Below are 25,740 nucleotides of genomic sequence, written 5' to 3' on the forward strand. Positions count from 1 at the left end.
GAAGAAACTCAGGTTAGTACACAATAGGATATAATAACAATATGTGTTACAAGGTCATTCTCACTAGAAAAACATGGAGAGCAGTCTTATTTTCTTAAAATTGGAGTTTCCATTGGTAAAATAATCTGTTTGATTTATCAAAATGCATTACAGTCAGCCATTCTTTTGAGTATTAAATGATCCATTCAAACTTAAGCCATATGTATTCTAAAATAAAGACTTCCATTTATGGTCTCATAAGGGTTTCCACTTAAGCAGAACATTCTGTATAAAGTTAACTGTTTTTATTTTAATAAATTTAACATCTTATTCTATAGTCTATATCAGACATTTTGGAGTGGGAAGTTTTTTGTCCTGCATATTAAAGAATGTTTATTAGCATCCTTTGTCCCTACATTCTAGATGCCAGGACCACCTTCTCTGTAGTCACGACCATTTAAAATGTCTCTAGATATTGCCAACTTCTAGGGTAAAGAGACCAAAACTGCCTCATTTGAGAACCCCTGGTCTAGATGCTTCCTCTTTGTTGCCTAGAAAATTGGTGGAAAAGAAGGGAATTAATATTAAATATAAAATTCCTTTGATGACATTCAGGACCTGTTCATATGTGTATTCCTCTAGACGTTAGAGTCATAGTAAATGTGAGAGCCTGAGGAAGGGGCCGGCTCTTGGCTAAAGTTGAGATAATGGTTTCATTCCTCAAAATAAACCTGATTTGAGGAAGGGATAAAGAAAAAGATAAGGTATATTAGCTGTAGGCTGCTCAGTCTTCGGGAGTCAGCACAGAATCCTCACAAGGCCTCTGGTGGAGGTCTTTCCTTCCTGGCAGTGACTAGGGCTCTTTGAGAAATGCCCCAAACCTCTGGGAAAAGTTCACGCATTTCTAGTCTACATCCCTGCCCCTCCGCCCTGTCCTCTGACCTTCCATCACTAAGGCAAAGCCTCTGTTGTATTGCTCAAATTTGATGGGCAGTATTCTATATATTAAGAATAAAGCCCAGAGATTAAAAATATTGCTTCTTTATGGAGCATTTTCATTTGGGAACATTACAAAACTTGAGCTACCCTTCCTCTGCCTTTGCATTTCTCTACTTTTCATCTCTCCCTTCCAAGAGCAGGCATGCTGTGGACTCATCTCGATCCTCCAGCTCCAACCTCGTCTGACCAACGTTCTTGCTCTGGCACAGCCTAATCAGCCCGGACAGGATGAGCCACGGTACAGGAAGCCCGGGCAGTTTTAGGTTTCTCTGTCCATGTTTCTTTTTGTGATGACAAAGGAGTAAGATTTCCAGGGCCAGTGTGTCTATGGAAAGAGACTACTAAATGGGCTTTTTGCCATGGTTTTGTTGTAAGTTAGCCCAGTTCATAAGGATAGTATTTTAACAGATCCTGAATTTAGATTCCCATCTATGTTAGAGGCCTGATTAACTCTCAGGCCTTATCTCCCGTTTCCACCCTTAACTGAGTCTCAGGTAAGAAATGAGCTAATTATAATTAAGAAAGTTAAAATTTTACTTGTCACTGGATTTCACATTTTTAATAAGACTAAAGCTAATGGTGCAATTGTAGGTATCAGTCACAGGCTAATATGGAAGTTTTGACTTTAGAGATGATACATACATTTACACTTTACAGATGGAGACAATCGTAGAAAAGCAGTCAGCTTTCCCTAACTACTTGGGTGTGTCAATCTGCAGAAATGAAGGCTCGTGCATGGAACAGCATTCCAGTTCTCAAAAGCTTGAATGTGAAACTTAGGCTGAATTTTGAAATATAATAATCAAGGCAGCTTCTATAGGGATTAATTAAACTGTATTATTTAAAAACCAGGTTTAACAAGCATAATAGTCTTGAGAAACCTATAATCAATATTTTGCAGAAGGACTGTAAAAAAATAAACATTCCCATCTTTGTTTAGAAGGTGGAGAAACATCGTTTCTGTTTATTCTACTTCATGGGCCCTACACAGTGAAATTAGTCAGTATTAGGGTGGTTGGTGATGTGGGCTGTGAAAGAATTCAGAAACAGAAGAAAGCATAGAGAGTAAAAATTTTTTATTAATTTTCCAAGAAGGCAGAGGGGCTTGGTGTGGAGGTACACCAGCCCTGAGGGGTGGGGGCTTTGAGCTTTTACGAGGTGACTGGGGTGGCTGTAGAGCAGGATGTTTTGGCTGGTCTTGTACGGGCTGCAGCTTGTCTGCTTATTGTTTTCGGGTGCAGGGTCCGGTAGTTGTGGTCGGGCACGTCCTGTTTCGTAAGTTCCTCGGATCCTCTGCACCTTCAGGGTGCTTCCAGTAATTTTTTAGTCCTGAGGATAAAGGCTCATAAAAGAAGAGTCAGTTATGCTTTTTGGGGTCGGGCTAGCTCTGGCAGAGAGGGCCTGAAATGGGGCTTTTGTTCTATTACTCAAGTTTTCAAATAATTTTCGTAGAATTCTCTCTTTGTAAAATGGCAAGCAGAAGAATTTAGTGGTTAATTTCCATGCATTGATCTCCCCCCTCATGCATTACTTTTTAAAAGTCAGACATAGCTTTAAACATTCATTTTATTTGCAGCAATTGTTCATGAAAATCATAGAATAGTAAAACCATTTTCTATTCTAAGCTAGTAAACTGTGTCTAAGAAATAAGATGGTGAATTTGTAAGCCTTTTAACAAGGCATATAGGTTATAGAAATATATATTAACATGAGATACAAAAAGTTAGAAAAATGATGTTCAGGGTTACATGCAAATAAACACTAAATAAAGGAAGATTTCTGCAAACGTTATGTAACAATAATAGATAGTTTTGAATGTGAGAAATTCAGAAAATGGACGAGTCACTCAAAAGGCAAATATGTACTGAACAAATTTGTGTTTTCATTGTTATTCTAAGGACTGGAGAAGTAAGTTATTAAGGTTAGTGCCTAAATTAGGGCCACTAACTTTGCTACAGAGCATTTAATATTTCTGCTCTTGTCCTTCAATTTTCAAAATGGAAAATAGTTGCTTCAGTGGGAACTGCATTGTAAAATGTAAGAATTTTATTTTCAAAGAATGCCGGCATTCAATTTTAGTCTTGATAAACTCATCTGGAGCAGATATAATGTCAATAAATTGTGGCAATAATAAACTCTGAAATCCAGAGGACTGCTTTTTCTTTCACAATATAGATTTGCCCTGAAGACAGCAGGCCATCCAAATGCAGAAAGCACAGTATCTTCAGACTCTTGTTTCATTATAACAACCTGAAAAAAAGATCACAGGAAATGCATTAGTGAATAATGTATCATCAATTGAAATTGATTAGCTAGCATAAAGTCACCCCCATACATAAATCTTTCTAAGGAACAATCACCTTTGGCTTGAAAAATACACATGTTTATTCTTTCAGGAGAAGAAAATGAAATATTTATTTTGTTTGCTAGACAAATGATTCCTTCAAGTCCCAAATAAGCCTATTTTAGGTTTTTAAAAAACATGGCTGTTTTTCTTACCTTCCTTAGTGATCTTTTCTGTAACAGAAACCAAATTCCTTCTCAACTTGGAGTCGAGCAGGATGCTAAGAAAAAAAAATACAAAGAGCTAGCTAGCATTTCTCCATTTTTAAAGCTGAGCAAAGAAACATGAAAAAGTCATAGCTGCCTTTCACAGTCATGAAAAAGCAGCTGTGCCAAGGTAACTGACAAGAAATCCTCCCTTTTATAAAGAACCGATCATTGTAAAGCTCAACTCCGTAACAGTCCTTGACTTCAGATTTTATTTCCATTTTGATGGACAGTAGTCCAAGTGTTGGGAATTTGTATTCTTTTCTCTTATCCAAAATCTTACTCCAACATAACAGAACATGATTGTACAGTCCTTTAGATCACATAGAAGGATCTTTGTTTCACAAAGATATTTTCATAAATTCCTGGGCCTAGCTGGCATCCCATAATTCTGCTATAGCCGAATGAGTCTAGTGAGTCTATGTATTGAAGGGTGCTCATTAGGCCTGTCGCCCATTGGTGGCCACAGAATGATCCAGAAATGCAAATACTTTGATCAGTTCTTAAGAGTGAATGGCTTTTAAGATTACTAATGATTTATTTGAAACATTAGAGAAATTAAGGGTTACTAATTTTGGTACATTTAAATTGGTTTATTATGAGAACTTAACAAGGGCTCTAATTCTGGATTTTTTGCAGGAAATACAGCTGCCACATGGCGTGGAGTAACATTGCAAATTCCCTACATCTTATATATAGATAGGTGGAATAAAAATTTTTATGAAGAAAAATTTGTGTATGGGACATTATCAGTGTTGGTTTGAACTGGTCTTCGTTTTCAATCGCGGCTGTCTTTGTCTAGTGTATTTAGAGCTTCTTGTTAGCAATTTATTTTCAGTTGACTTCACAATGTGAAGTAGTGCATATGCACATGAACAATATTGTGGGGTTACAATTTTTTTCTAGATAGAGACTTTAAAGACTGTATCCACTGTGGTCCAAGTAGACTTATGATAAAGATTATGCCTTTGTACTGCCTCTAAGATTTATTTGGTCCCTACGTGTGGAATTGAACCACACTTTGGCCTCTACGCTTTTTTCCTTAGATCAAGTTCCTTCTTTGCTTTTTTCCAAATAGTTAATTTCTTTAAGTTACTGCTCATGGATTTTGTACACAAATGGTTATGTAACCTATTTTATTTATATTTTGAGTATGCTTCAGGGCATAATCAGGTTAGAAAGCTTTTACGTTCTTTCTCAATAAAATTCTTTTTTCCTTTTTACAAAAAATTAAGATAAATAAAACCTACCTTATTGCTGAAAGGTATGCTATATGTAATATTTTCATTGTGAACACTTTCGTTACCTAGAAGTACAAACTCTGTTACTATCTCTTTAGTCATTTACACATTTAATGATTCATTTATTCAGCATATTAAAAATTATATATACAAAGGGTAAGATATGGATAAAGGGAAAAATTACTGAAGCTATTCAGGGACATATTGAAAAGGCATCTTTGGCAAGTCCACGATTTCTCCTACCTATACTGATTAACTCAAGTAGGATCCTGAGGAGTTGCTTCAGCCCAGAAACAATCTAACACCTTTGAATAACAACAAACACTTGTGATTACACCTTCTTCCTCTTTTTCTTTTCTCCATTTACCAGGATTTGCCAGTTGCAAAATACACTTTTTAAGAAAAATCTTTCCCTACTAGTCCCCATTGGCTTATGCTACTGTCCTCCTGCTTTTACCGCAGGCTTCCCATTTTCCTTTGCAGCCTCACCTCTCGCTTCTGCTCCCAGCCAGTGCTTTGGTTCTGGCCAGAGCCCACTGCTTCTGGATTATCCCACAGCTGCCTGTCCGACCTCTGTTTTCTCTCTGCCCTCCCAACATTCTGCACACGTTTCTTTCCATCACACTAAAGTGAATCACTCTCTCAAGTGTTATTCCAATTTCATTTGCTCTATTAATAACTTCCATTCACCAAACATCTGCTCTTATTTACATATATCTTCACAGCAGTTCCCATGGTGGAATTCTTATCCACATTTCACACGGTAGGGAACTGAGGTCCAACAAGTTCAAGTGACTTGCCAAAGGTCATAACCAGTAAGTTGTAGAGAGCCAGGTCAAACAGAGTTCAGAACATAGCTTCTTTTACTATATAACAATGCCTCTAGCGTTGCTATTCTAGAACCATCTCACCATTTATTTTGACTGCCAAGTGGTTTTGCATATAAATACAAAAGCTATGTGAGATTTTACACTGCTCTGCCTAATGGTATTAGGTTTAATTTATATTGAAATTGGTTTACCATGTGCTTTGTTTTAGTCCTAAATCCTTCAATAAATACCAAGCACTTACCATTTGGATGGTGCACAATGGTGAGCCTGTCTGGAAGATAAAAAAAGACACATTCTAGTGAGTTTTGTTCAATACGTATTTTAAGTCTTTTTTTTCTCTCTCTTTTTTATTGTTTACGTATCTTTAAGGAGGGCATGAAATTTCACAATCTGATTTAAAAAATACCTCTATCCATTAAGTGTGAGAAATCATGTCTTTTATTACTTTTCCTTCCTCCTGTTGCTTGTTTCTAAATATAATTTTAGATATGTTTGACACTTAATAAAAGCTTGCTATTCTGCTATGATATTGTTTTAGCCTGGGCTACTCCTTTGTTTGAAGTTAACATTATTCAGTAATAATTACATACTGTAGAATTCAAACATTTTTCAATATATGCTTTTGACAAATATATATAGCCAGTTGAGATAGAGAAAATTTCTCCCGCAGAAAATCCTCTTATGTCCCCTTATCAATCCTCACCCTGCCATTGCACTGGATAACACTTGACCTGATTTCTATCTCCATTAGATTAGTTTTATCTAGAACACAAGATAAATGGAGTCTTATAGTATATACTTCTTTTTGTTTAGTATCTTTCTTTCTTTTTTTTAAATAAAGATTTTATTTATTTATTTTTGGAGAAGGGAAGGGAGGGAGAAAGAGAGGGAGAGAAACATCAATGTTTGGTTGCCTCCGATGTGCCCCCTACTGAGGACCTGGCTCACAACCAAGGCATGTGCCTTAGACTGGGAATTGAACCGTCAATCTTTTGTTTTGCAGGTTGGCATTCAATACACTGAGCCACACCAGCCAGGTGTTTGTGTCTAGTATCTTTCACCCAGCATAATATAATATCTGTAAGATTCATTCATGTTGTTATTTATGATAATAAGTACTCCTATTTATTGATGAGTAGTATGTGAGACAAGTTAGTAAGAAGCTAGGAAAATTTTCTGACAAATGAATAGGGAGGTTGAGGAAAAATAGTTAAACAATTAGCAGCCAGCTACTAAATCACAAGATCTTATCTTCCTTAACCATAGGCTTCTCTCCTCCCCAGCCAGAGAGCAAGTATTCAGGAAGAGAACTAACAGATACCCAGTTAGTATCATTAGTGCCAGCCAAACCCTAGAACGGTAAAGTCAGGGGAATAAATAACAACAAAAAACCAATTAGAGCCAAATCCAAGACAGAGGTGAATCTGACCAGAGGATGATCCCAAACCCCCCTATACACTCACTTTGATACATTGACATATTGAAGGACACACCTGAAAAGCTGACAATCTGATTAATACCTCCCCTAAAATTCTTGCCTACAAAAAACCCCAGATAACTCTCAAGACAAAGGACCCAGTATCCCCTCTTTTCCTGAAGTGTGTACTCTTGCCTTCTTTCTCCTAAGCTCACAGGGTTCTGACTAGACTTGCAACCAGGGGCGCAGTAGCTCATCCCAGGCAACCCCCTGATTCTGTCCCTGTGGGCACCCCTTTTGCCCCTGTAACTTGTTTCCTGAGTCTAAGCAGCCCAGCCTAGGCTCACTTCTGTTACAATGACCTTTTTTTTATGAGGCAAGCAACCTGGCTTTGGCTCACTGCTTTGGTCTCTGTGACTTGTTTTCCAAGTCTAAGAAGCTCCACTAGGCCTGATTGTTTTCCTTACTTACCTAAGAGCTGAAGCAGCTCTGCCTAGGCTCAGAGCTGTTCCTAAGATCTTGTTTCCTCTATCCCAAGCCCTTCCTTTGTCTCACTGTCTCCAGCTTTAATAAATGTACTCTAAAAATCACCTGGACTCATGCCTTACAATCTTGCCTGCATGGAGTCAGGAACCCACACATTCCAAACTGCGCTGGGTTAGACCGGTCTCGGCGGGTCCCTTCCCAGTGACAGTATGTATCTACTGTATAAATATACTACCATGTAATGATCTGTTCTCCTATTGGACGTTTGGATTACTATTTCCAGTGTGGCTATTATGAATGAAACTGCTATAAACTTTTGTGACTATGTCTTTGGATGGACACATACTTACATTTCCCTTGAAAAAATACCTAGGAGTGGAACGGCTAGGCAACATCGTTGGTGCCTGTTTAACTTTTCTAGAGTCAACACAACGGGTCATACTCCAACCAGCAGTGTGTGTGGGCGTGTCCAGTTTTCCAACATCCTAATCACAGCATTGATGATATTAAAAAATTATCCATTAACCATTATACTTGTTGTGTTTTGGTACCTCATTGTAGTTTAATTTGCCTTTTCTTATGATTAAATATCTTGAGCATCTTTTCATATGCGTTTTGAACATTTGTTTCTGTAAACTAAGACTTAGGTGCTAGATATTCTGATTGATGCTGAGCTATCATTGCTTCTAGGTCTTCTCAGCAGACAGAGCTAAAAATACATATATTTATAAACACGATTATATTTCTATATATCTGTCATATGTGTATAACCATGAGTCATTGCATCTTTACCTCCAATTCCAACTAATACCACAACATTCATCCTAAACTTCCTTCTTCTCTTAGTTGTAACTCCTTTCTCTAACAATAGGAAAACTGGCTCCCATAGCACATTTATTTACTCAGTCTTACAATATATACAAAGCAGTTTTGAAATTGCTAAACCAAACCCCTCTAGGGAAATAAGCCCTACCAAATGAAGTATAGAATACCATTTTCATGTACTTTTTTCTTTTTAACTTTAGCCTTAGAATGTTCTGTTTTCTCAATTAATTTTTTTCAATCCCTCTCAGTGTAAATATGTTATTTGTAACATCAACAAGGTTCTTTATTTTTTAGTTTACCTTCCATTTTGTGTTCTTCCCAGCCCCATTTGTGTTTGCTGAATACGTGAAATAGTTACAAAGTTTTAAAAGGCAGACTACATAAAGAGGTATACTTGGAGAAGTGTAGTTTTTTCTTGTTTTTGAGTCAGTTTTGGTAAGTTTTGTTTTTTAAATAATTTGTTCCTTTTATTAAATTATTAAATGTATTGGCATTTTTGTGAGTATGTCATTGTATGGACATATGCTTAATTATAGTTTGTTAGTATCATTTTATTTTTATAGTATCTGCTGTGATATAGTATTTTATAGTATAGCATTTTAATTCCAGATATTGGTGACTCTAGTTTTCTATATATTCCATCATCATTTTTGCCTTGGGATTACAATTTTATTTATGTTTTTTAAAATTTTTAAATTTTATCTTTTACTTTAGAAAGAGGGGAAGAGAGAGAGAAATATTGGTGTGTGAGAGAGAAAGATTGGCTGCTTTCTGTACATGCCCCCATTAGGACTGAACCTGCAACCCAGACACATGCCCTGACCAGGAATCGAACCAGTGTCCTTTTGGTTTACGGGATGATGCCCAACCAACTGAGCTACACTGGCAGGGGTATTTATGTTTTAAAATAACTAATATTTGGTTTTTAAAATTTTCTCTATTCATATCTTTCATTTTTCATGAATTTTTAAATCTTATTCTTATTTTTTCTCTTACCTTTATTTTTGGATTAAGTTTGCTTTTCATTTTCTAGTTTCTTAAGGTGAAAACTTAGATCATTGATCTTAAACTTTTATCTTTCTATTGTAACACTTATAGTCATATATGCTTGTCTAAGTAGTTTTAGTTGCATTCTATGAGTTTTGATGTTATTTTTCATTATTATCTAGGTTGAAATATTTTCTTAATAATTTTTTATTTGACCTTGCATTATTTTGAAATGTATTTGATTCCCTGTATATTTTGAGAGATTTTGCTAATTAATTAAATTATACTTCTGTTGTGGTAAAAGAATATAAGATTTCAAAGGACTAAAGTCTTTCAGAGAACATACTCTGAGCATTTCAGCCTTTGACATTCACTGAAATTTTTTTTCTGCTAGTCCAGCAAATTTCTTATCTTGGTGAACCTTCCGTGTATCCACCGTCAACAATGATGTCTTCTGAATTATTTTGTGTAATGTTCTGTACATGTCAACTGGATAAGTTAGTTGATAGTGTGGTTTAGGTCTTTTGTGTTTTTACTGGTTTTTATATATTTGTTCATTCAATTACTAAGAAAAAGGTGAAAATACCTTGGAGTATTATCAAATTTTGCTTCTTGATAAAATTCATAAGTACATATATGGTATAAAGAACACAAATATTTAGGATTTTTATATCTTCCTAGTGATCTGCCCTTTTATCATTTTGTAATATCCTCTTTTATCTGTTGTAGTACTGTTTGTATTGAAGTTTATCTTGTCTTGTATTGATACAGCCACGTCAGCTTTCTCATGCTTACTGTTGGCATTGCAGATCCTGTACTTTGTTACACTCACCTGTGTCTCATATTTAAAATACCTGTCTTTTAGATAGCACAAAGTTGGGTGTTACTTTTTATCTGGTCTGAAAATATCTACCTTTTAAATGAAGTATTTAATTCATTTACATTACATAGTTATTGATATGACTCATTTAATGCTATTATTTTCTTTCTATTTTTAAACTTATCTATTTTGTTCATATTCGTCTTTGGTTAACTTTCTGCTTTATTTTTGGTTAATAAAATGGCTTTCTGGTGCTCCATTTTCTCTACTAGACTCCCATGTATGTTTGTATGTGTGTGTGTATCCATCTCTAATCTATTTATTTATTATTGCTTTATAACTAAAATATGCATCCTTAACTATCAGGATCCACTTAGAGACAACAGTGTACCTCTTCATGCTTCATGTCTTACACTTCCCACTTCATACCTCCTACCTTATTCTTTCCTCTTCTTTGTACCTGATTCTTCACATTCCATACTTTGAATTTCATTCTATAAAGATTTTACAACCATATAATTCACTTACCTTTACATGATTTGTCTTTGTCTTTACATGATTGTCTTCATATCTTTTCCCTTTTTATATGTTATAACTCCCAGCTTAAGTGTAGGGCTAGTCCCACTGAGAGCCTCAGAAAAGACATGGGGCTTTCTACACGTCAAAGTGGAAAGAAGCTCAGAGCCGAGCCGACACGAGTTCATGTCAGTAATTGAGCTGCCTACTAAAGAAAGAACCTACACTCATCTAAAGAATTTTACAGAATCCAGAATATACAATAGATTATCTATAATGTTCAGTACTCATTTTTTATAAAGGAAGAGATACAAAGAAACTAGAAAATAAAAGAATGCTCTCACAGTAAAAAAAAGAAAGAAAGAAAGAAAGAAAGAAAGAAAGAAAGAAAGAAAGAAAGGAAGGAAGAAAGAAAGAAAGAAAGAAACTGGAAAATATAATCCACAGAGAAGCAAAAAAAAAACCCCAAAAAACCCATCAATGAAAACAACCTGAGGTGATCCATTATTGACTTTAGCACAGACTTTAAAGCAGCTCTGATACACATATTTACATAAAAATATGATTTCCAGGAGTTCATAAATTGGAACTCTAAGCAAAATATTGAAACTATGTAAAAGAACCAAATGGAAGTTGTATGAGTTAAAATCACAATAAAATAGATAAACATTTATCAGATGAGCTTATCAGCAGATTAGATATAACAAAAGAATTAATAAAGTTGAAGACAGATAAATAGAAATTATCCAATATGATGAAAGGAAGATAAAAATCTTTAAAAAGAACAGAGCTTCATAGACATGTAGACCAATACAACACAGTCGAGCAAGAATATGGTTAGAGTTCCAGAGGAGAAAAGAGTACATTTGGGACAAAACATTTTAAAGGAGATAATAACCAAAACTTTCCAATTTTAATGCAAACCACCTCCATACAGTTCCAAGAACTTCAGAAAACTCCAAAGAGCATAACTGTTAAGAGGACTCCATGCAGGCAACTGTAGTGAAACTACTTCAAGCCAAGATAAAGAGATAACTTTTGAAACCAGCCAGAGGAAAAAAGTCACATTTCATATAGAGGAAAAAGGAGAACAATATTTAATTTCTTAACAGAAACAGTGAAGGACTAAAGACAATGTAGTCCTGGCTGGCATAGCTCAGTGGATTGAACATGGGCTGCGAACAAAAGTGTCACAGATTTGATTCCCAGGCAGGGTACATGCCTGGGTTGCAGGCCATGACCCCCAGCAACCACACATTGATGTTTCTCTCTCTCTCTCTATCTCCCTCCCTTCCCTCTCTAAAAATAAATAAATAGAATCTTTAAAAAAAAATGACAATGTAGTAATATCATTGACGTGTTAAAAATAAAAATGACCACTTAGAATTGTAAATCCAGAGAAAATTTCCTTCAAAAATTTGTTGAAATGAAGGTGTTTTCAGATAAATAAAATCAGAGAATTTGCAGACAGCAAAACTGTAATATAACAATCAGTTTAAATATGTTATATTGGGTGAGGGGACAGTGAAAACCAAAACTTGGACCCTCACTAAGGAATAAAGAAAACTGAAAATTACAAGAAGCATGTAGATGTAAAATATTAGAGTTTTTCCCTGTACGATCCATGTGGATCTATAGAGGCTTGGTTTTAGGCTTTGTTATGGCTGATCTAGGGTAGGTGTTACTCTAGGTCATGGTCCTTACTCCGCACATATCTCGGTGTTCACAGCAGGGTGCCAGGTATTTTAACAGTGTCAAGGAGACCTTTCCACCCTGGCTGGGCAGGAACTCAAATATCTTAGTGTGGACTTTCCCTAATTCTACTCAGATTCTAGTGTCTCTGTTCTGTGTGCAATGTCCTAAAAAACTGCTATCTTGTACATCTCGGGTAAGCTTGCTCTGTGCTTGCACAGTTCATCTCTCAGCCACAGACCTGTGCTGTCCTTTACTCCCTCTGAGGCGGCCTCTGCACAGCTACTGCTGCAGTGACCTGCCACACACCCTCCAGAAACACGAGCTGCTCTCATCTCTGATCTTTGTCTCCGCAGCTCAACAGGACTGCCTGGTTTTGCACAGGCTGTAGCCAGGAAGTCAGTGTGTGGGAGTCATGAGAGCTACCACAGAAGCTTTGCTTGTCTCTGGGATTATAGCCTTAGGTTGCCTATTGTTTACTCTCTGAACTCAGGTGTCTCATATTCTCGCTCAGCATTAGTGTTCTGTACAGTGGAAGAATTTATTTGGTACTATTTATTCCACTTTGGCTGGAAGGGGAGCTAGCTGATTCCTAATTAGGACACCAATGATTAAGAGCACTGAATTTGGATTTAAACAGAAATTGGTTGTAGTCTCTGATCTGTGTGTCTCTGGGTGTCTTAGTTTCTCAGAGTCTCAGTTTCCTTATTTATAAACTGAAACTAATATCTACTTCAAAAAGTTATTGTAAGAAATTAATAAGATAATATTAAATGTATTGTAGGTAGTCAGTAAATATTAGCTGCTACTATGACTTAATGTTACTTAGTAAAATTATTTATATATTTTGTAATTTTATACTTTTTAAATTTTCATCTTATTTTACATTAGAATGGAAGTCTGTAGAATTTAGTAATCTGTAAATTAGTCCCATGTTTATGACCTTAATTATTGTAGAAAGTATTTCTCTTTTAGGAAACATTTCTAAGAGAGCTTGAAGAATTCACTATGGGAAAATAGATAGCAACCTAATAATATGAAAGGAAAATGAATTTGAACAGGGTGAATTTCCACATGAAGCACTAGCTGAAAGCTATGCAATATTATTGAAAATGGAAGAGAGGAAATCTTTCAAGCTTTGCTAGTGGTTGTTAGTTTTTAATTTTCTGTGCAAAAGTAGGGACTTGGGGAAAGAGTGGCCAGATAGTGAGAATATATTTATTTTCAATTTTGGAATGTGTTGTTTATCTTTGGTGAGGATTTACCATCTTAATAATGTTTGGTTTGTGTTAACATTGAGATGAGTCCTCCCCCGACCCCGCTGAGCCACTGGAGAGCAACTGTTAATTATTTCCGAGGGAAATCTGCATTGCCAAGAAGCACGCTAGCTGTAGGGGAAGGCAGCCAGAGATTTACAAAATAAAATGGTCCACGTGTGGACAATTGTGAGAACTGACTCTACTGAGACTGTTCTACCTTATTAAAAAGTATGACTACTTAAAAGTCTAATACTCTACAATGGCTCATATATAAATGAAACTGGAGCAGAATCATCATTTTTGCAACTTACATCAAAATCGAAGGAAAAAAAATTGCATTTACTGAATGTCCATTATGGGTCAGATAAGGTGAAAGTATTGTATCTGTTAACTTATAAACCACTTTCAGATATGCATGATTATTCCTGTTTTGCAGACAAGGAACCAGAGTACTAGGGATTGAGAACACTGTCTGGTTACACAGCCGGGAAGTGATGGAGTGTAGAGATGAACTCCAGCCTGCTTAACTCCAAAGCCCTTGTATTTTCCACTTCATCACTCTATCATTTTTGAATAGTAGGCCAATATTACTTACCATAGACATTTTCTTCTTCTGGCCTCTTTCCAATAATGGTATCTCTTAGTTGGCGTAGTTTTTCCTAAATGAAGAAACAACCAGGAAACAGAAGTCAAGATTTACGAATTTGTCATGGATCAACACAAAATATCCACCACCATCACCAACCAGTACCACCACAGCTACTTAGAACTAATTTGGTACTGAGAATGTCCCAGTGACTATCCTTGATACTTTACATGCATTATCTTACTGAATTCTCACAACCTCATGAAGTAGATATAAAATATCATCTCATATTTCATATATAGAAACTGAAATATAAACAGGTTAAGTAACTTTTCTAAATTGCACAGTTGTAAGTGGTAGAGTCAGGATTGGAATCCAGGGCCCAATTCCTTTGGGAGCTGTTTTGCTCATCTAACAGCTAAGGGTCCACACTGGCTATTTAGTGACAGAAAGCAGGACGGTGACACAATGATGACTTGCTGCTGCCGGAGCCCAGTTCCAGCTTCTGCAGTATACAGTCCTCCCCAGGAGTCCTGTCTAAGAACTAGGGAATCAGGAGCAAAGGAAACACAACTGGATTCTCCTTCTTAGTTAATTTGTGATCATTGTTTCCAGATATTCTGCATGGAACATCTGTTCTTTTTAACCACAATATAAAATAAGCTAACATTCGAAAATCCCTTTTTAGGAGAAAACCTAAGAGTAGCACTTTTCCCTAAGGGTTTCCCCTCAAACCAATAATCCACATTTCCTAAAGACAGAGTTGTTTTCATTGCCTTTCAGTTACTCTCCTAAGAGCAGAGCAATTAGGCACCTAGTGATTAGAGCAGAAATGAAGAGAATGAAAGATGGGGTTTTTACCTTCTCAACCACCTTACTTTCAGCTCTGGAAATTCTGCATGGGTCTTCATTATTTTAGAAACTCTTCTATTATTAACTCTGTTTGTGCCATTTTTTTCCTGCTAATTTCCTTAGATAATGCCTCTGTTAATAATATACCTTTACAGTTACCTCTGATAGATTCACCCTCAGTGTACAAATTAATATTTTTGTAAACTACGAAAGTAACAATGAAGTGTATGGGATTGAATGCGAATCCACATATGTTAAGAACATGGGAGAACATTAATTTTTTGTTCTGATTGTTGTCTGGGCCGTTATATTAAGGACTGAGAAAATGTAGGAGAAAAGTTCCTTGACATTGGTTTTGGCAACATTTTTTTTGGATATGATAGCCGAAAGCACAGGCAGCAAAAGCAAAAATAAACAAATATGACTATATTAACCTTCTACAGAGCAAAACAAATCATCAACAAAATTAAAAAGTGACCTCCAGCATGGGAGAAAATATTTGCAAATCTTATACTGGATAAGAGGTCAATATCCAAAACACATAAAGAACTCATAACAATTCAATAGCAAAAAACAAACAACAGCAAAACCCCCAAATAATCTGGTTAAAAAAATGGGCAGAGTAACTGAATAGACATTTTTCCAAAGAAGACATACAAATGACCAACAGATATATGAAAAAGTGCTCAACATCACTAATTATAAGAAAAATGCAAGTCAAAGCCACAATGAAATACCACCTCACGCTGGTTAGAATGGCTATACTCAAAAAGACAAAAGAGAACAGTGTCAGCAGGGTGTGGGGAAAAAGGAACCCTCAGTACTGTTGGTGGAAATGTAAACTGGTTCCTCCATATGGAACACAGTATGTACATTCTTGAAAAATTAAAAGTACAACTACCACATGATCCAGCAAGCTCACTTCTGAATATCTATCAGAAGGAATGAAAACAGGATATTGAAGATGTCTGCAATCCCACACTTACTGCGGCATTATTCGCAACAGCCACAACAAGGAAGCAACCTAAGTGTCTGCCAATGGATGAATGGATAAAGAAGATGTGATATTATATATATTTCATATGTAATATATTTAATGGAATATTCATCAGTCATGAGAAAGAAGGAAATTATGCCATTTGTGACAACATGGATGGACATGATTTGAAGGCATTATGTTAAGTAAAAAATGTTAGAGAGAGAAAGACAAATACTGCATGATATCACTTACATGTTGAACCTCTAAACATCAAACTCCTAGAAACAGAGAGTAGAATGGTGCTTGTTACCAGAGACTGAGAGAATGGGGATAAGATGTTGGTCAAATGGTATGAACTTTCAGTTACAAGACAAGTTCTGGGGATCTAATGTCCAGCACAGTGATTACAGTAAACAACACTGTATTATACACTTAGGAGTTGCTAAAGAGTAGATATGAAACTACCCACCCAAATTGTAATTATGTCACAATGGAAATGTTAGCTAGCACCATAGTGGTAATCATTTTGCAATATGCAAGTGTATCAAATCAACACTTTGAACGCCTTAAATTGTTTTCAAATTCTCACCTGAGGATATGCTTATTGATTTTAGAGAGAGAGGGAGGGAGGGAAGAGAGGAGGGTGAGAGAGACAGAGACAGAGACATCCATGTGAGAAAGACATTGGTTCCCTCCCATATGTGTCCCAACCAGTGATTGAACCCACGACCTAGGTATGTGCCCTGACTGGGGACCGAACCCACAACTTTTTTGGTACACTGGACAACACTCAAACTGAGCCACCCACCCAAGGCTGAAGACCTTAAATTTACAAAATGTCATATGTCAATTACATCTCAATTAAGGTGGGAAGAAAATTGGAAGAGGACTGACTGATACCTAGAACAGTATCCAGTCAGAATGACTAAAACTTTAGGTCTTCTGGAAAGTAGGCTTAGTGCTTGCTTTTGAAATTACAGGTTAATTTTTTTGCTTTGTTTTGTATACGTTAGTACGCAAATCTTATTCATTATCTCATTCATTAATCTTGTTCATTATCTCATTGCCCTTTTATATTAGATAAGTCAGATCAGTCTCAAAGTAGTGAGTATGGACCACCTTAAATTCTTTCTAAAATAACATTAAATATAAATATGCAAACAAAATAGAAGTAACCGATAACCAAATTTTTAATAAAACAACTAGTTAAGACATTTCCAAGAAGGTAGTTGGATTGGATTACTCTAAATTGTAAACTTTATTATTGAAGGGTCTAAGGAAGATGAAGTAGAACTGACTTATTTCAATGAAATTCAGATAATCAGGCACTTCTAGGAAAGTGCTTTGTATGTGTGCACTTAAGCATATTTTATCCATTTCAGGATAAGAGGGATGTTTGGTGGCAGCAGCATTGGCACAGATGGAAAAGCATGAACAGCGATCAGTTGCAAAACTCTACAATCAGCATTCTTTCACATTTGTTTAGCAAAATCACTGTCCTTGCTTAGCCCTGCAAAGTCTGAGCCATGTTTAAACACCGGCCCACAGCCAGAGCTGCCCTCGGAGACAGATGGTTTCTGATGTGGTGTCATCTCAGATGTACTGGGAAAGTCCTCTTGCCTAGACTATCTCCTGCTTATATGCCATATTGTTCAAATTCACCACTGGGGTTCATTTCTCCATTGTTAAAAAATGTTTTCCTAAGTGTTGTTTTTCTAAGCATCACTTTAAATAAAAAATAATCCCCTGGTAAAGATAGAATATTAAGCTATTAATGATTATTTATGCTCTGATGTAAACTAGCTAATTAAATGTGTTTCATGAAACAGCTGCCAGACAACTGATTGCTAAGACACTGGGCTTTCCATAATGAGAAGATAAAAACTCATGGAATGTTTTGGGAAGAGAAAAGCCTGTGGGATACAGAGAATAAAGTCCTGATAGCTCTCACTGAAGAATGTCACGGGTGTATATGGTGTATTTTGTTTTCATTCTTATCTCTGAACTACTTACTCTAATCTCTAATCACCTCTCAAGACATAATTTTTAGAAGACAAGACTAAGCTTATCTGAAATACATACACCTGCACACACACACATAAACATATCCAAGGTCTGTTTGGAAAAGGTTCAACCGTTGTTAATATAACAAGTACATTGATGTAACCTGGCAGCCAAGGAGAGTGGACTGGAATGCACATGTGTGAACAATGATGACTTCACTGTACTAGTCAGTGGGAGTGATAAATGCTATTGAGTGAGTGTGTGTGTTGTGTGACTGTCACATTCAAAATGACTGAGTAGAGCAAGAAATCTGCATCAAATTTTGCATTAAACTTGAACATTCCTCCATAGAACTATTCAGATGATTCAGAAGGCTGCAGCTATGGGCAACTGGTGATTGGCAGCTTCATCATGACAATGTGCCCGCTCATGCATCATGTCTTATGCAGGGTTTTTTGGTGAAAGATCAAATCATCCAGGTGACTCAGTCCCTTCACAGCTCAGATTTGACACCCTGCAACTTCTGGCTTTTCCCAAAATTAAATCACCTTTGAAAAAGAAGAGATTTCAGACCCTTGATGAGATTCAGGGAAATACAAGGAGACAGCTGATGGCAATTAGGAGAACTATGTGAGGTCCCAAGGTGCCTACTTTGAAGGTGTCACTAATTAGGTGTCACCCTAATTTCATCAATGACATTCATAAAACATTCACTATACTAATGATAGTCTTAGAAGTTGGTTAGGTTTTAGCTCTGATACATTGGGTTCTGGCATTGAGCTCACTAATAATTTATAAACATGAAGTCTGGATATTTTCCAGCTTTTGATTGATAGTTTGAAAACATCTTATCTTTGTGTCTATTTAAAACAAAAGAACATGTATATTTCTTGTGAAGACTGAACCTTGACAAAGAAGCTAGGAGCTCTGTAAGTAAGAGAATGTTCCAGAAGGGGATGGGGTCAGTATTACCTGCTGAATCACTTCCAGGCCAGTCTTTCCCATCTGCCAGTGTTTAAATTTCTCAAGGGCTTGGTCCACAGACAGTTTACCACTCTTCACTTGCTCCTGCAGGAGGATGAGTTCTTCCTGTCCCGCAGCCAGGTAGCCCCTCACAGTGGAATAGGCTTGACTCTCCACCCGAGGTCTGTCTGTGATAGAAGGGGAAGGTGTTTCAACAAGTGAACTTATGACAACTGGAAAAGAAAAACTCTAAAAAATAAGCAACTTAAGTTTCTTATTCTTACGGGTGTATGAGCAGCTACAGAATAAATCAGTAGAAATTTTTAAATGATTTTTTTTTCCTAAGGATGGTGTGCCTGACACCTAGTGTTATGGTGAAAAACACTGTTTTGCATCAGTGGAAAGAAAGTGGAGAGGAAGAACAGCAGCAAAAGTTCTGCCCTGCACTAGCTGTGGGTGGTGCCTACTGCCTGGTCTTTTTGTGGGGATTACTCTGAAAAATCTCCACAAAATACGTAGCATAGTATCTGCCACATAGTAAGCTAAATAAATGCTAGCATTACAATTAATAATAAATATTTGTAGAGTAAAAATAGTCTCTTTAGCTTTGGGAAAAGAGATCTGAACCAAAATCTTGATGACATAAGAGGGTTAGGATTATTTGAAAGTATTCTTGAGTGATTTAAAGTATATAATTGCTGGTCACTTTGTAGTGAATGGCTTTCTTTTCAAGAGTTTATTTTTGGAGCATTTCATGTCTTATTTGTTCAGCACAAGAAGAACCTTAGACGTTTCAGTTTCCCACGTGTGGCTGCTAATGCCACACCAGAGACTGGCCTGAAGTACAGAGGTGGCACATTGCAGACATGGGAGAATCCAGTGATTTGCTCCACATGGTGTTGGAAGACCACATGAACCACCTGCATGCCTTTACAAATGCTCTGTGCTCTCCTGGCTACCCCAAGCCCTGCCATTCCTGATAATCACTGCATGGTATCATAGTTGTATTACCCGCCTAGCTACAGAACCTATTTGAATTTATACCTTCTCCTTTATATATTTTTCTGAAGTCCAACACACTTAACTGTCTTATCTCAGAAGGGATACGGTAACCCAGTAGCAGCAGTAGAGGTATTATGCACTGTCAGATCTAAATATGCCCATAAGTCTAGAAGCAGAGAATAGGTCATCCTAACCAATGTGCACTAATGAGCTGTCCGTGGAGAATCACTCTACTGGGGTCCCTTCGTCAGGAAAGAAATAGATCAAATAGACTGTATCCAGAAGAGACTGACAAGGACTGGGGAGATAAGAGGTCATTAAATTCTCTAGTAATAAGGGTTCTTTGATAGTGTTAGGATTGGTTAGTCTGGAAAAGAGGTTTCAAGTCCTGTGTAGCAGGTTTAAGTACATGAAGGAGACAAGCCTCAGGGCTGTCTTGGAACAACTTCTAAGGTTGCTCTCAGTTTTGAGCAGAATTCTAGCAGGGAATCTGGGAACAAGGCTACAGAAAGGGTTTCTTTCTGAAAAGATTTACATGCCCATAAAACTGCTCCATGGCCCATCATTCTGGTCTCCACAGGGCTTTCTTAGCTTGTTTTTTCTCTTCAGAAGTCCTATTGCCCCAGAACTAACAAGATGTCAACACATTCTGTACTCTAAATCTCTTCCTTCAGGGATGACAAAGCATGAAAACCCAGGGGAATTGGAGATGCACAAGTCAACCACAGGGCTCACTGGTTCAGCAGCCAAAAGCACAGACAACAACTGAGGTCTGGTTTCTTGTGCCACTGCTTTTTGTAGGTCTCCACACTCCAATTCAATTTGTGAGATGCAGTCTCCAGAAGAGTTTCACCTGCTGTTCCTGCCAGAGTGTGGAGGCTTAGCATCATGATTTAACAGCTGTGCCATTTACCTAGCACCTCACTTCTGTCATCTCTTTGCCTAAGTGCAAATCCATTCTTATCTCAGGTAACCGTGCAGCTGAATTTTCTGCTTTCTGTGGAAGTTATCACAAGAAAAGTCTTCCCAGAAAAATGTAGCAGCTTCACTTTAGCTGAACTAAAAAAAAATGAATCTTTAGAAATAAAATTTATTTCAATCACCCTTTTGTATTTCAAGTTTTAGCTACTAAAATATAAGTAAGATGACTTTCCGGGGTGGGAGTTCAGTTCTGTATGGTTGTGTAAAGAGACCAAAAGAACAAAAGTTAGGAGCAGCAGAAGTGTATGCACCAAGTCCTAAATTTGAGTTGTTTTCAGTGAGACTAATTTTCCATACATCTGCTTTGACGTTTTGCATGCTAAGTCTGATAAGTAAAATAAAGTTGCTTGATAAATTACTATTAGGCATGATGAGTTGCAAAGGCACTTTACTGCCTCTCCTCCTATGGGTGGATTAGTCAAACCAAAATGTTCAGCCTGTTGATTTTAAGCAGGGTGTGCAAAATTGCTTTATTGCACTTAGGTCACTATTTTGTGGATGATAGAAGGATTTTCTTCCTTCCCTCTGAGTTTTATACTTAGTTTATTTTCAGACACATTAATATACATTTAACATACTTTTCCTCAAAAAGCATTTGTCAGGCTGTGAACTGTGCATGCTACAGCCTCTTGGTCTCTTACTGTAAAAACTTCAAGACAAACTACAGATTATAAAGTTGGTTCTTTTTAGTCGATTCACAGCCTTTTGGTTAAAATCAAGCGCAAACTTTTAGTTTCTTTAGTATCATTCTTTCTAGAAGTTATTCTATTTGAGCAAATGTTGGTCATATAAATATCAAGAAACCTGTTGTGGTCAGTATATGAACCTATAGGTAAGAAAGCATATTGGGCTTTTCATTCAAATTCTTTCTCTTTACTGAGTGACTGGCTAGAACATATTTTGATTGAAAACTTGCAAGGAAACAACTTGATTGCTCAACAACAAAGAATTTAAAATATAAAATATTTACTTAATAAATATTAGCCAGTCATTAAAATAACAGCAATGACTAAAAAGACTTTGTGGGAACATAAAAGTGCCTATTATATAATGGTAAGTACAAAAGCAGGATACAGAATTGAAGGCACTGTAAAATCTTAACACTATCAATGTTGTACATATAGAGCATTGAAGAAAATTTTAAAGATGATACCAGCTATTCTATTGTGATGATATCAGGGGTAATAACTTTTTTCTAATTTCCAACACTCCATAATAATACGATATCATTTTCACAATAAGAAAACATCTCCCACTTTGCTAATGGGTTTCTCCATGGAATATGTGCCACTCCAAACCATGCCAGATATACTATACTATGCCATATCATACTGTACCATCTCACTTAAGTATTTTGTGAGCAACTGGGAAGAACTTGTCAATAATAGGACTTAAAGAACCAGTGATCAGGTTTTAAGTCTGAAGTTATTTTTTTTCCATAGCTAGGGTATTGGAGGGTAAATAAGCTCAGGTCCACATGGGCAGACTAACAGATACCTGGAATGTTGATTTATTTGTAATTGACAAGCAAGTAAGTCTCCACATTTCCTTAACTTAAGGCGTCACATAACAGTGTCTCTCCTTGATTAAACTTTGGTCAGACTCCGCTGAGTCCTTTTCCAACTAAGCTTTACCTTTTACACCTCCATTTTTGTCTTTGTGGTACCTAATTTTCACAAGAATCAACATACTAAAGAGGTTTTGCCAGAATCTCCCACCCTTGATATCTGATCAACCTCCATATCTGATCTGCTTCCTTATCTTCCACCATCTCCCGGGTAACGGCTGGCTGATTACCTGCCAACCTTTAGCAGGAATCCTGTTAGGTCAACATAGCTAGAATCCCCCTTACCCCTGATGTTTTCTCTTAGTGATTTTCCATCCATCCGCTGCCTGTCCCACACACTCTGCTACTTGGCTATAAACTCTCACTTTTCCTTTTGTGTTCAGATGAAACCAATGTCTCTCTTTTATTGCAAAACTGCAGTGCATTGGTCCCTGTAGTTAAACCATAGTGCCCCTGAATAAAGTCATCTGAATAATTTTGACAAGCATCTGAGTAATTTTTTCATCAACAACGCATTCTTTGCTGTTTCACTTTAATTGTTGGGGATTTAAAACATGACCTTTTCCCCACTACTTAGAATATAAAGAAAAGCACCAAAAGACAAAATGATGATCATTCATATTACATTCTTTAGAGATAAAGACTGTCAACACTTTAGTGTTTCTCCTTTTTAAGTGTATATTTCTTTTATTTTTCCTAAATTGGGCTTATACTGATATTGTTTCCTGCTGTCTGTCTTTTTTTATTCATATAACCTAAGAATGTTTACATGCCACTAAATATTCTTTGAAATGTGTTTTTTTCTATATTATATCTAAAAAGTTTGTATGATCCATGAAGTACTTAGCCATTCTGCTACTGTTGTCAGCTTTCTATTCTTACTACAATATATATTATTATTGTTTAAAAGTCTTTTACATAAATCATTGGCTGTTATGCTGTTAATTATCTTAGAATAGATTCCCAAAAGGATAATTTTTAGTTTAAATCCTTGCAAAGCTATTAATAATCAGTACCAGCCTCCTTTCCTGGAAGTGTGTTGCTATTTTCAGTCTTACTGGGATGGTGAACGAGGGCCTGTCCTATTGCACTTTCGCTAATACTTTGCATTATTTAAGTAAAAAAAAAAAGCACAAAACCTTAGTTTTAAGATCTAAACCCTTCTTTTGCTGCTAGTGATTGTCATGCCGATATAATGTTAAATACTATAGATTTAAGCACTGTGTAAGTAGCATAATTTAATAAGATATATAGCAAGATGTGCTACCTTAATCTTTTTATTTTTCTAAATGTTGCCTAATCTGAGCCCTATTTATTTATTTATTTGATTGTTTGCTTGTTTTCTCTGTGAATTAGAAGCAGTCTTCCAAACTGTTGTCTCTTTCCCCAGGGGTTTTCTTAAATCCATAAATCATTTTAAGAAGAATTTAGACTATTTATCTACCTGTCTAGGAAAAGGATGTGCCTCTCTCTTTTTATTGGGAACTGTTTGTGTTTTCATTGCAGAGTGAATAAGTTATTTTTCTTTCATGATGTCTTCAGATTATTATTGCTGGTACATAAAAAAGCAAATTATTTCTGAATTATATTTAACCATTTTAAATAACTTTTAGGAGTCTTGTAGTTGATTTTGTCATCCTTTCTAGGTATGTAATCTGGAAATACTGAAAAAGTATGCTCTCTTTTCCAAGAGGTACACTTTTTATTTTACATTCATGTCATTCCAGTTGTTAGAATCTTTCAGTATAAAGGTGAGTAAAAATGTTGATAATAAGCATCTTTATCTTTTTTCCTAAACTTAAGGGGAAAAGCTCTACCTTTGAACTAGTAAGATATTCCTAATCACATCAAAAAGCATCATCCTTTTTAGTCTGTAGGATTTTCAAAAATTATGAATAGTTGAACAGTAACAATATATGTCTTTTTCATCATTAATTTTGATTATCATATACTTTTCTTAATGAAATAACTAGCACATTACATTAATATTTCTACCACATCAGGTGGTTCATTAGGAGAAAAATTCTTTCCCTTGAGTTTGAAATAACTAAGTGGCAAATTTTGTCCCTGATTGCATTTTGAGTTAAAACATTCCTGAGTTATTAGTTAGTAATATTTTAGAAACTCCTTTTACCAACTGACATAGTTTTTAAATATAAATTAATTTATTTTAGAAATATACTTTATTATTTAGAGCAGTTTTAAGTGAGTAGAAGTGAGTAGAAGATACAGAGGTTTCCCATATACTGCTTGACCAAACACATGCACAGCCTCCCTATTATCAGCAATCCTGAGAAAGAAGATCAAAGTGGAGAAAACATGCTACCTAATATCAAAGCATACTATAAGGCTATAGTAATCAAAACAGCCTGGTACTGGCATAAAAAAGATATGTAAATCAGTGGAACGGAATAGGGAGCCCAGAAATAAACCCATACTGCTATAGTCAATTAATATTTGACAGAGGAAGCAAGCACATACAATGGGCTAAAGATAGTTTATTAATAAATGTTGGGAAAATTGAACAGGTATGTACAGAAAAATGAAACTAGACCATGTTCTTATGCCACACAAATGAGTAAATTCGAGATGGATCAAAGACTTAAATGTTAGACCTGAAGCCATAAAAATTGTAGAAGGAAACATAGGCAACAAAATCTCAGAAATTGCTTCTAGCAATATTTTATCAGATATATCTACCCAGGTGAGGGAAGCAGAAGAAAAAAATTAACAAACAGGATTACAACAAACTAAAAAGGTTTTGCACAGCAAAGGGAATCATCAACTAAATAAAAATATAACCCCTAGAATGGGAGAACATATTCACTGATATATCTGTTAAGGGGTTAATATCCAAAGTTTATACAGAGTTTATAAAACTCAACACCAAAAAAACCCCAACCAGTTAGAAAATGGTCAAAGGATCTGAACAGACATTTCTCCAAAAGGACATGTAGAGGGCCAATACACATGAAAAGATGCTCAACATCACTAATCTTCAGAGAAATGCAAATTAAAACCACAATGAGATATCATCTCACACCTGTCAGAATAGCTATCATTGATAAATCAACAAAAAACTAGTGCTGGTAAAGATGTGGAGAAAAGGGATCCCTTTTGCCCTGTTGGTGGGAATGCAGATTGGTACAGCCACTGTGGAAAGCAGTATGGAGATACCTCAACAAGTTAAAAATGGATCTGTTTT

The 25,740-nt window shown here is 36.2% G+C and overlaps 1 protein-coding gene across 2 annotated transcripts in view; it reads right to left on the reverse strand.

The window, feature by feature from the left end:
- Positions 1 to 819: 819 nt before the first annotated feature.
- BANK1 (B cell scaffold protein with ankyrin repeats 1) overlaps positions 820 to 25,740 on the reverse strand; it is a 312,144-nt gene continuing 287,223 nt past the window's right edge. For both annotated transcript variants that reach the window (XM_036025976.1, XM_036025983.1), the window contains exons 12-17: positions 18,995 to 19,173; positions 14,197 to 14,260; positions 5,841 to 5,870; positions 4,779 to 4,834; positions 3,478 to 3,542; positions 820 to 3,228 (exon numbers count right to left, since the gene is read on the reverse strand). In XM_036025976.1, the coding sequence (XP_035881869.1) occupies positions 3,483 to 3,542; positions 4,779 to 4,834; positions 5,841 to 5,870; positions 14,197 to 14,260; positions 18,995 to 19,173 (389 nt within the window). In that variant the 3' untranslated portion in view covers positions 820 to 3,228; positions 3,478 to 3,482. The remainder of the gene's footprint in view (positions 3,229 to 3,477; positions 3,543 to 4,778; positions 4,835 to 5,840; positions 5,871 to 14,196; positions 14,261 to 18,994; positions 19,174 to 25,740) is intronic.

Source organism: Phyllostomus discolor, chromosome 1 (assembly GCF_004126475.2).
Source record: "Phyllostomus discolor isolate MPI-MPIP mPhyDis1 chromosome 1, mPhyDis1.pri.v3, whole genome shotgun sequence".
Taxonomy (NCBI): domain Eukaryota; kingdom Metazoa; phylum Chordata; class Mammalia; order Chiroptera; family Phyllostomidae; genus Phyllostomus; species Phyllostomus discolor.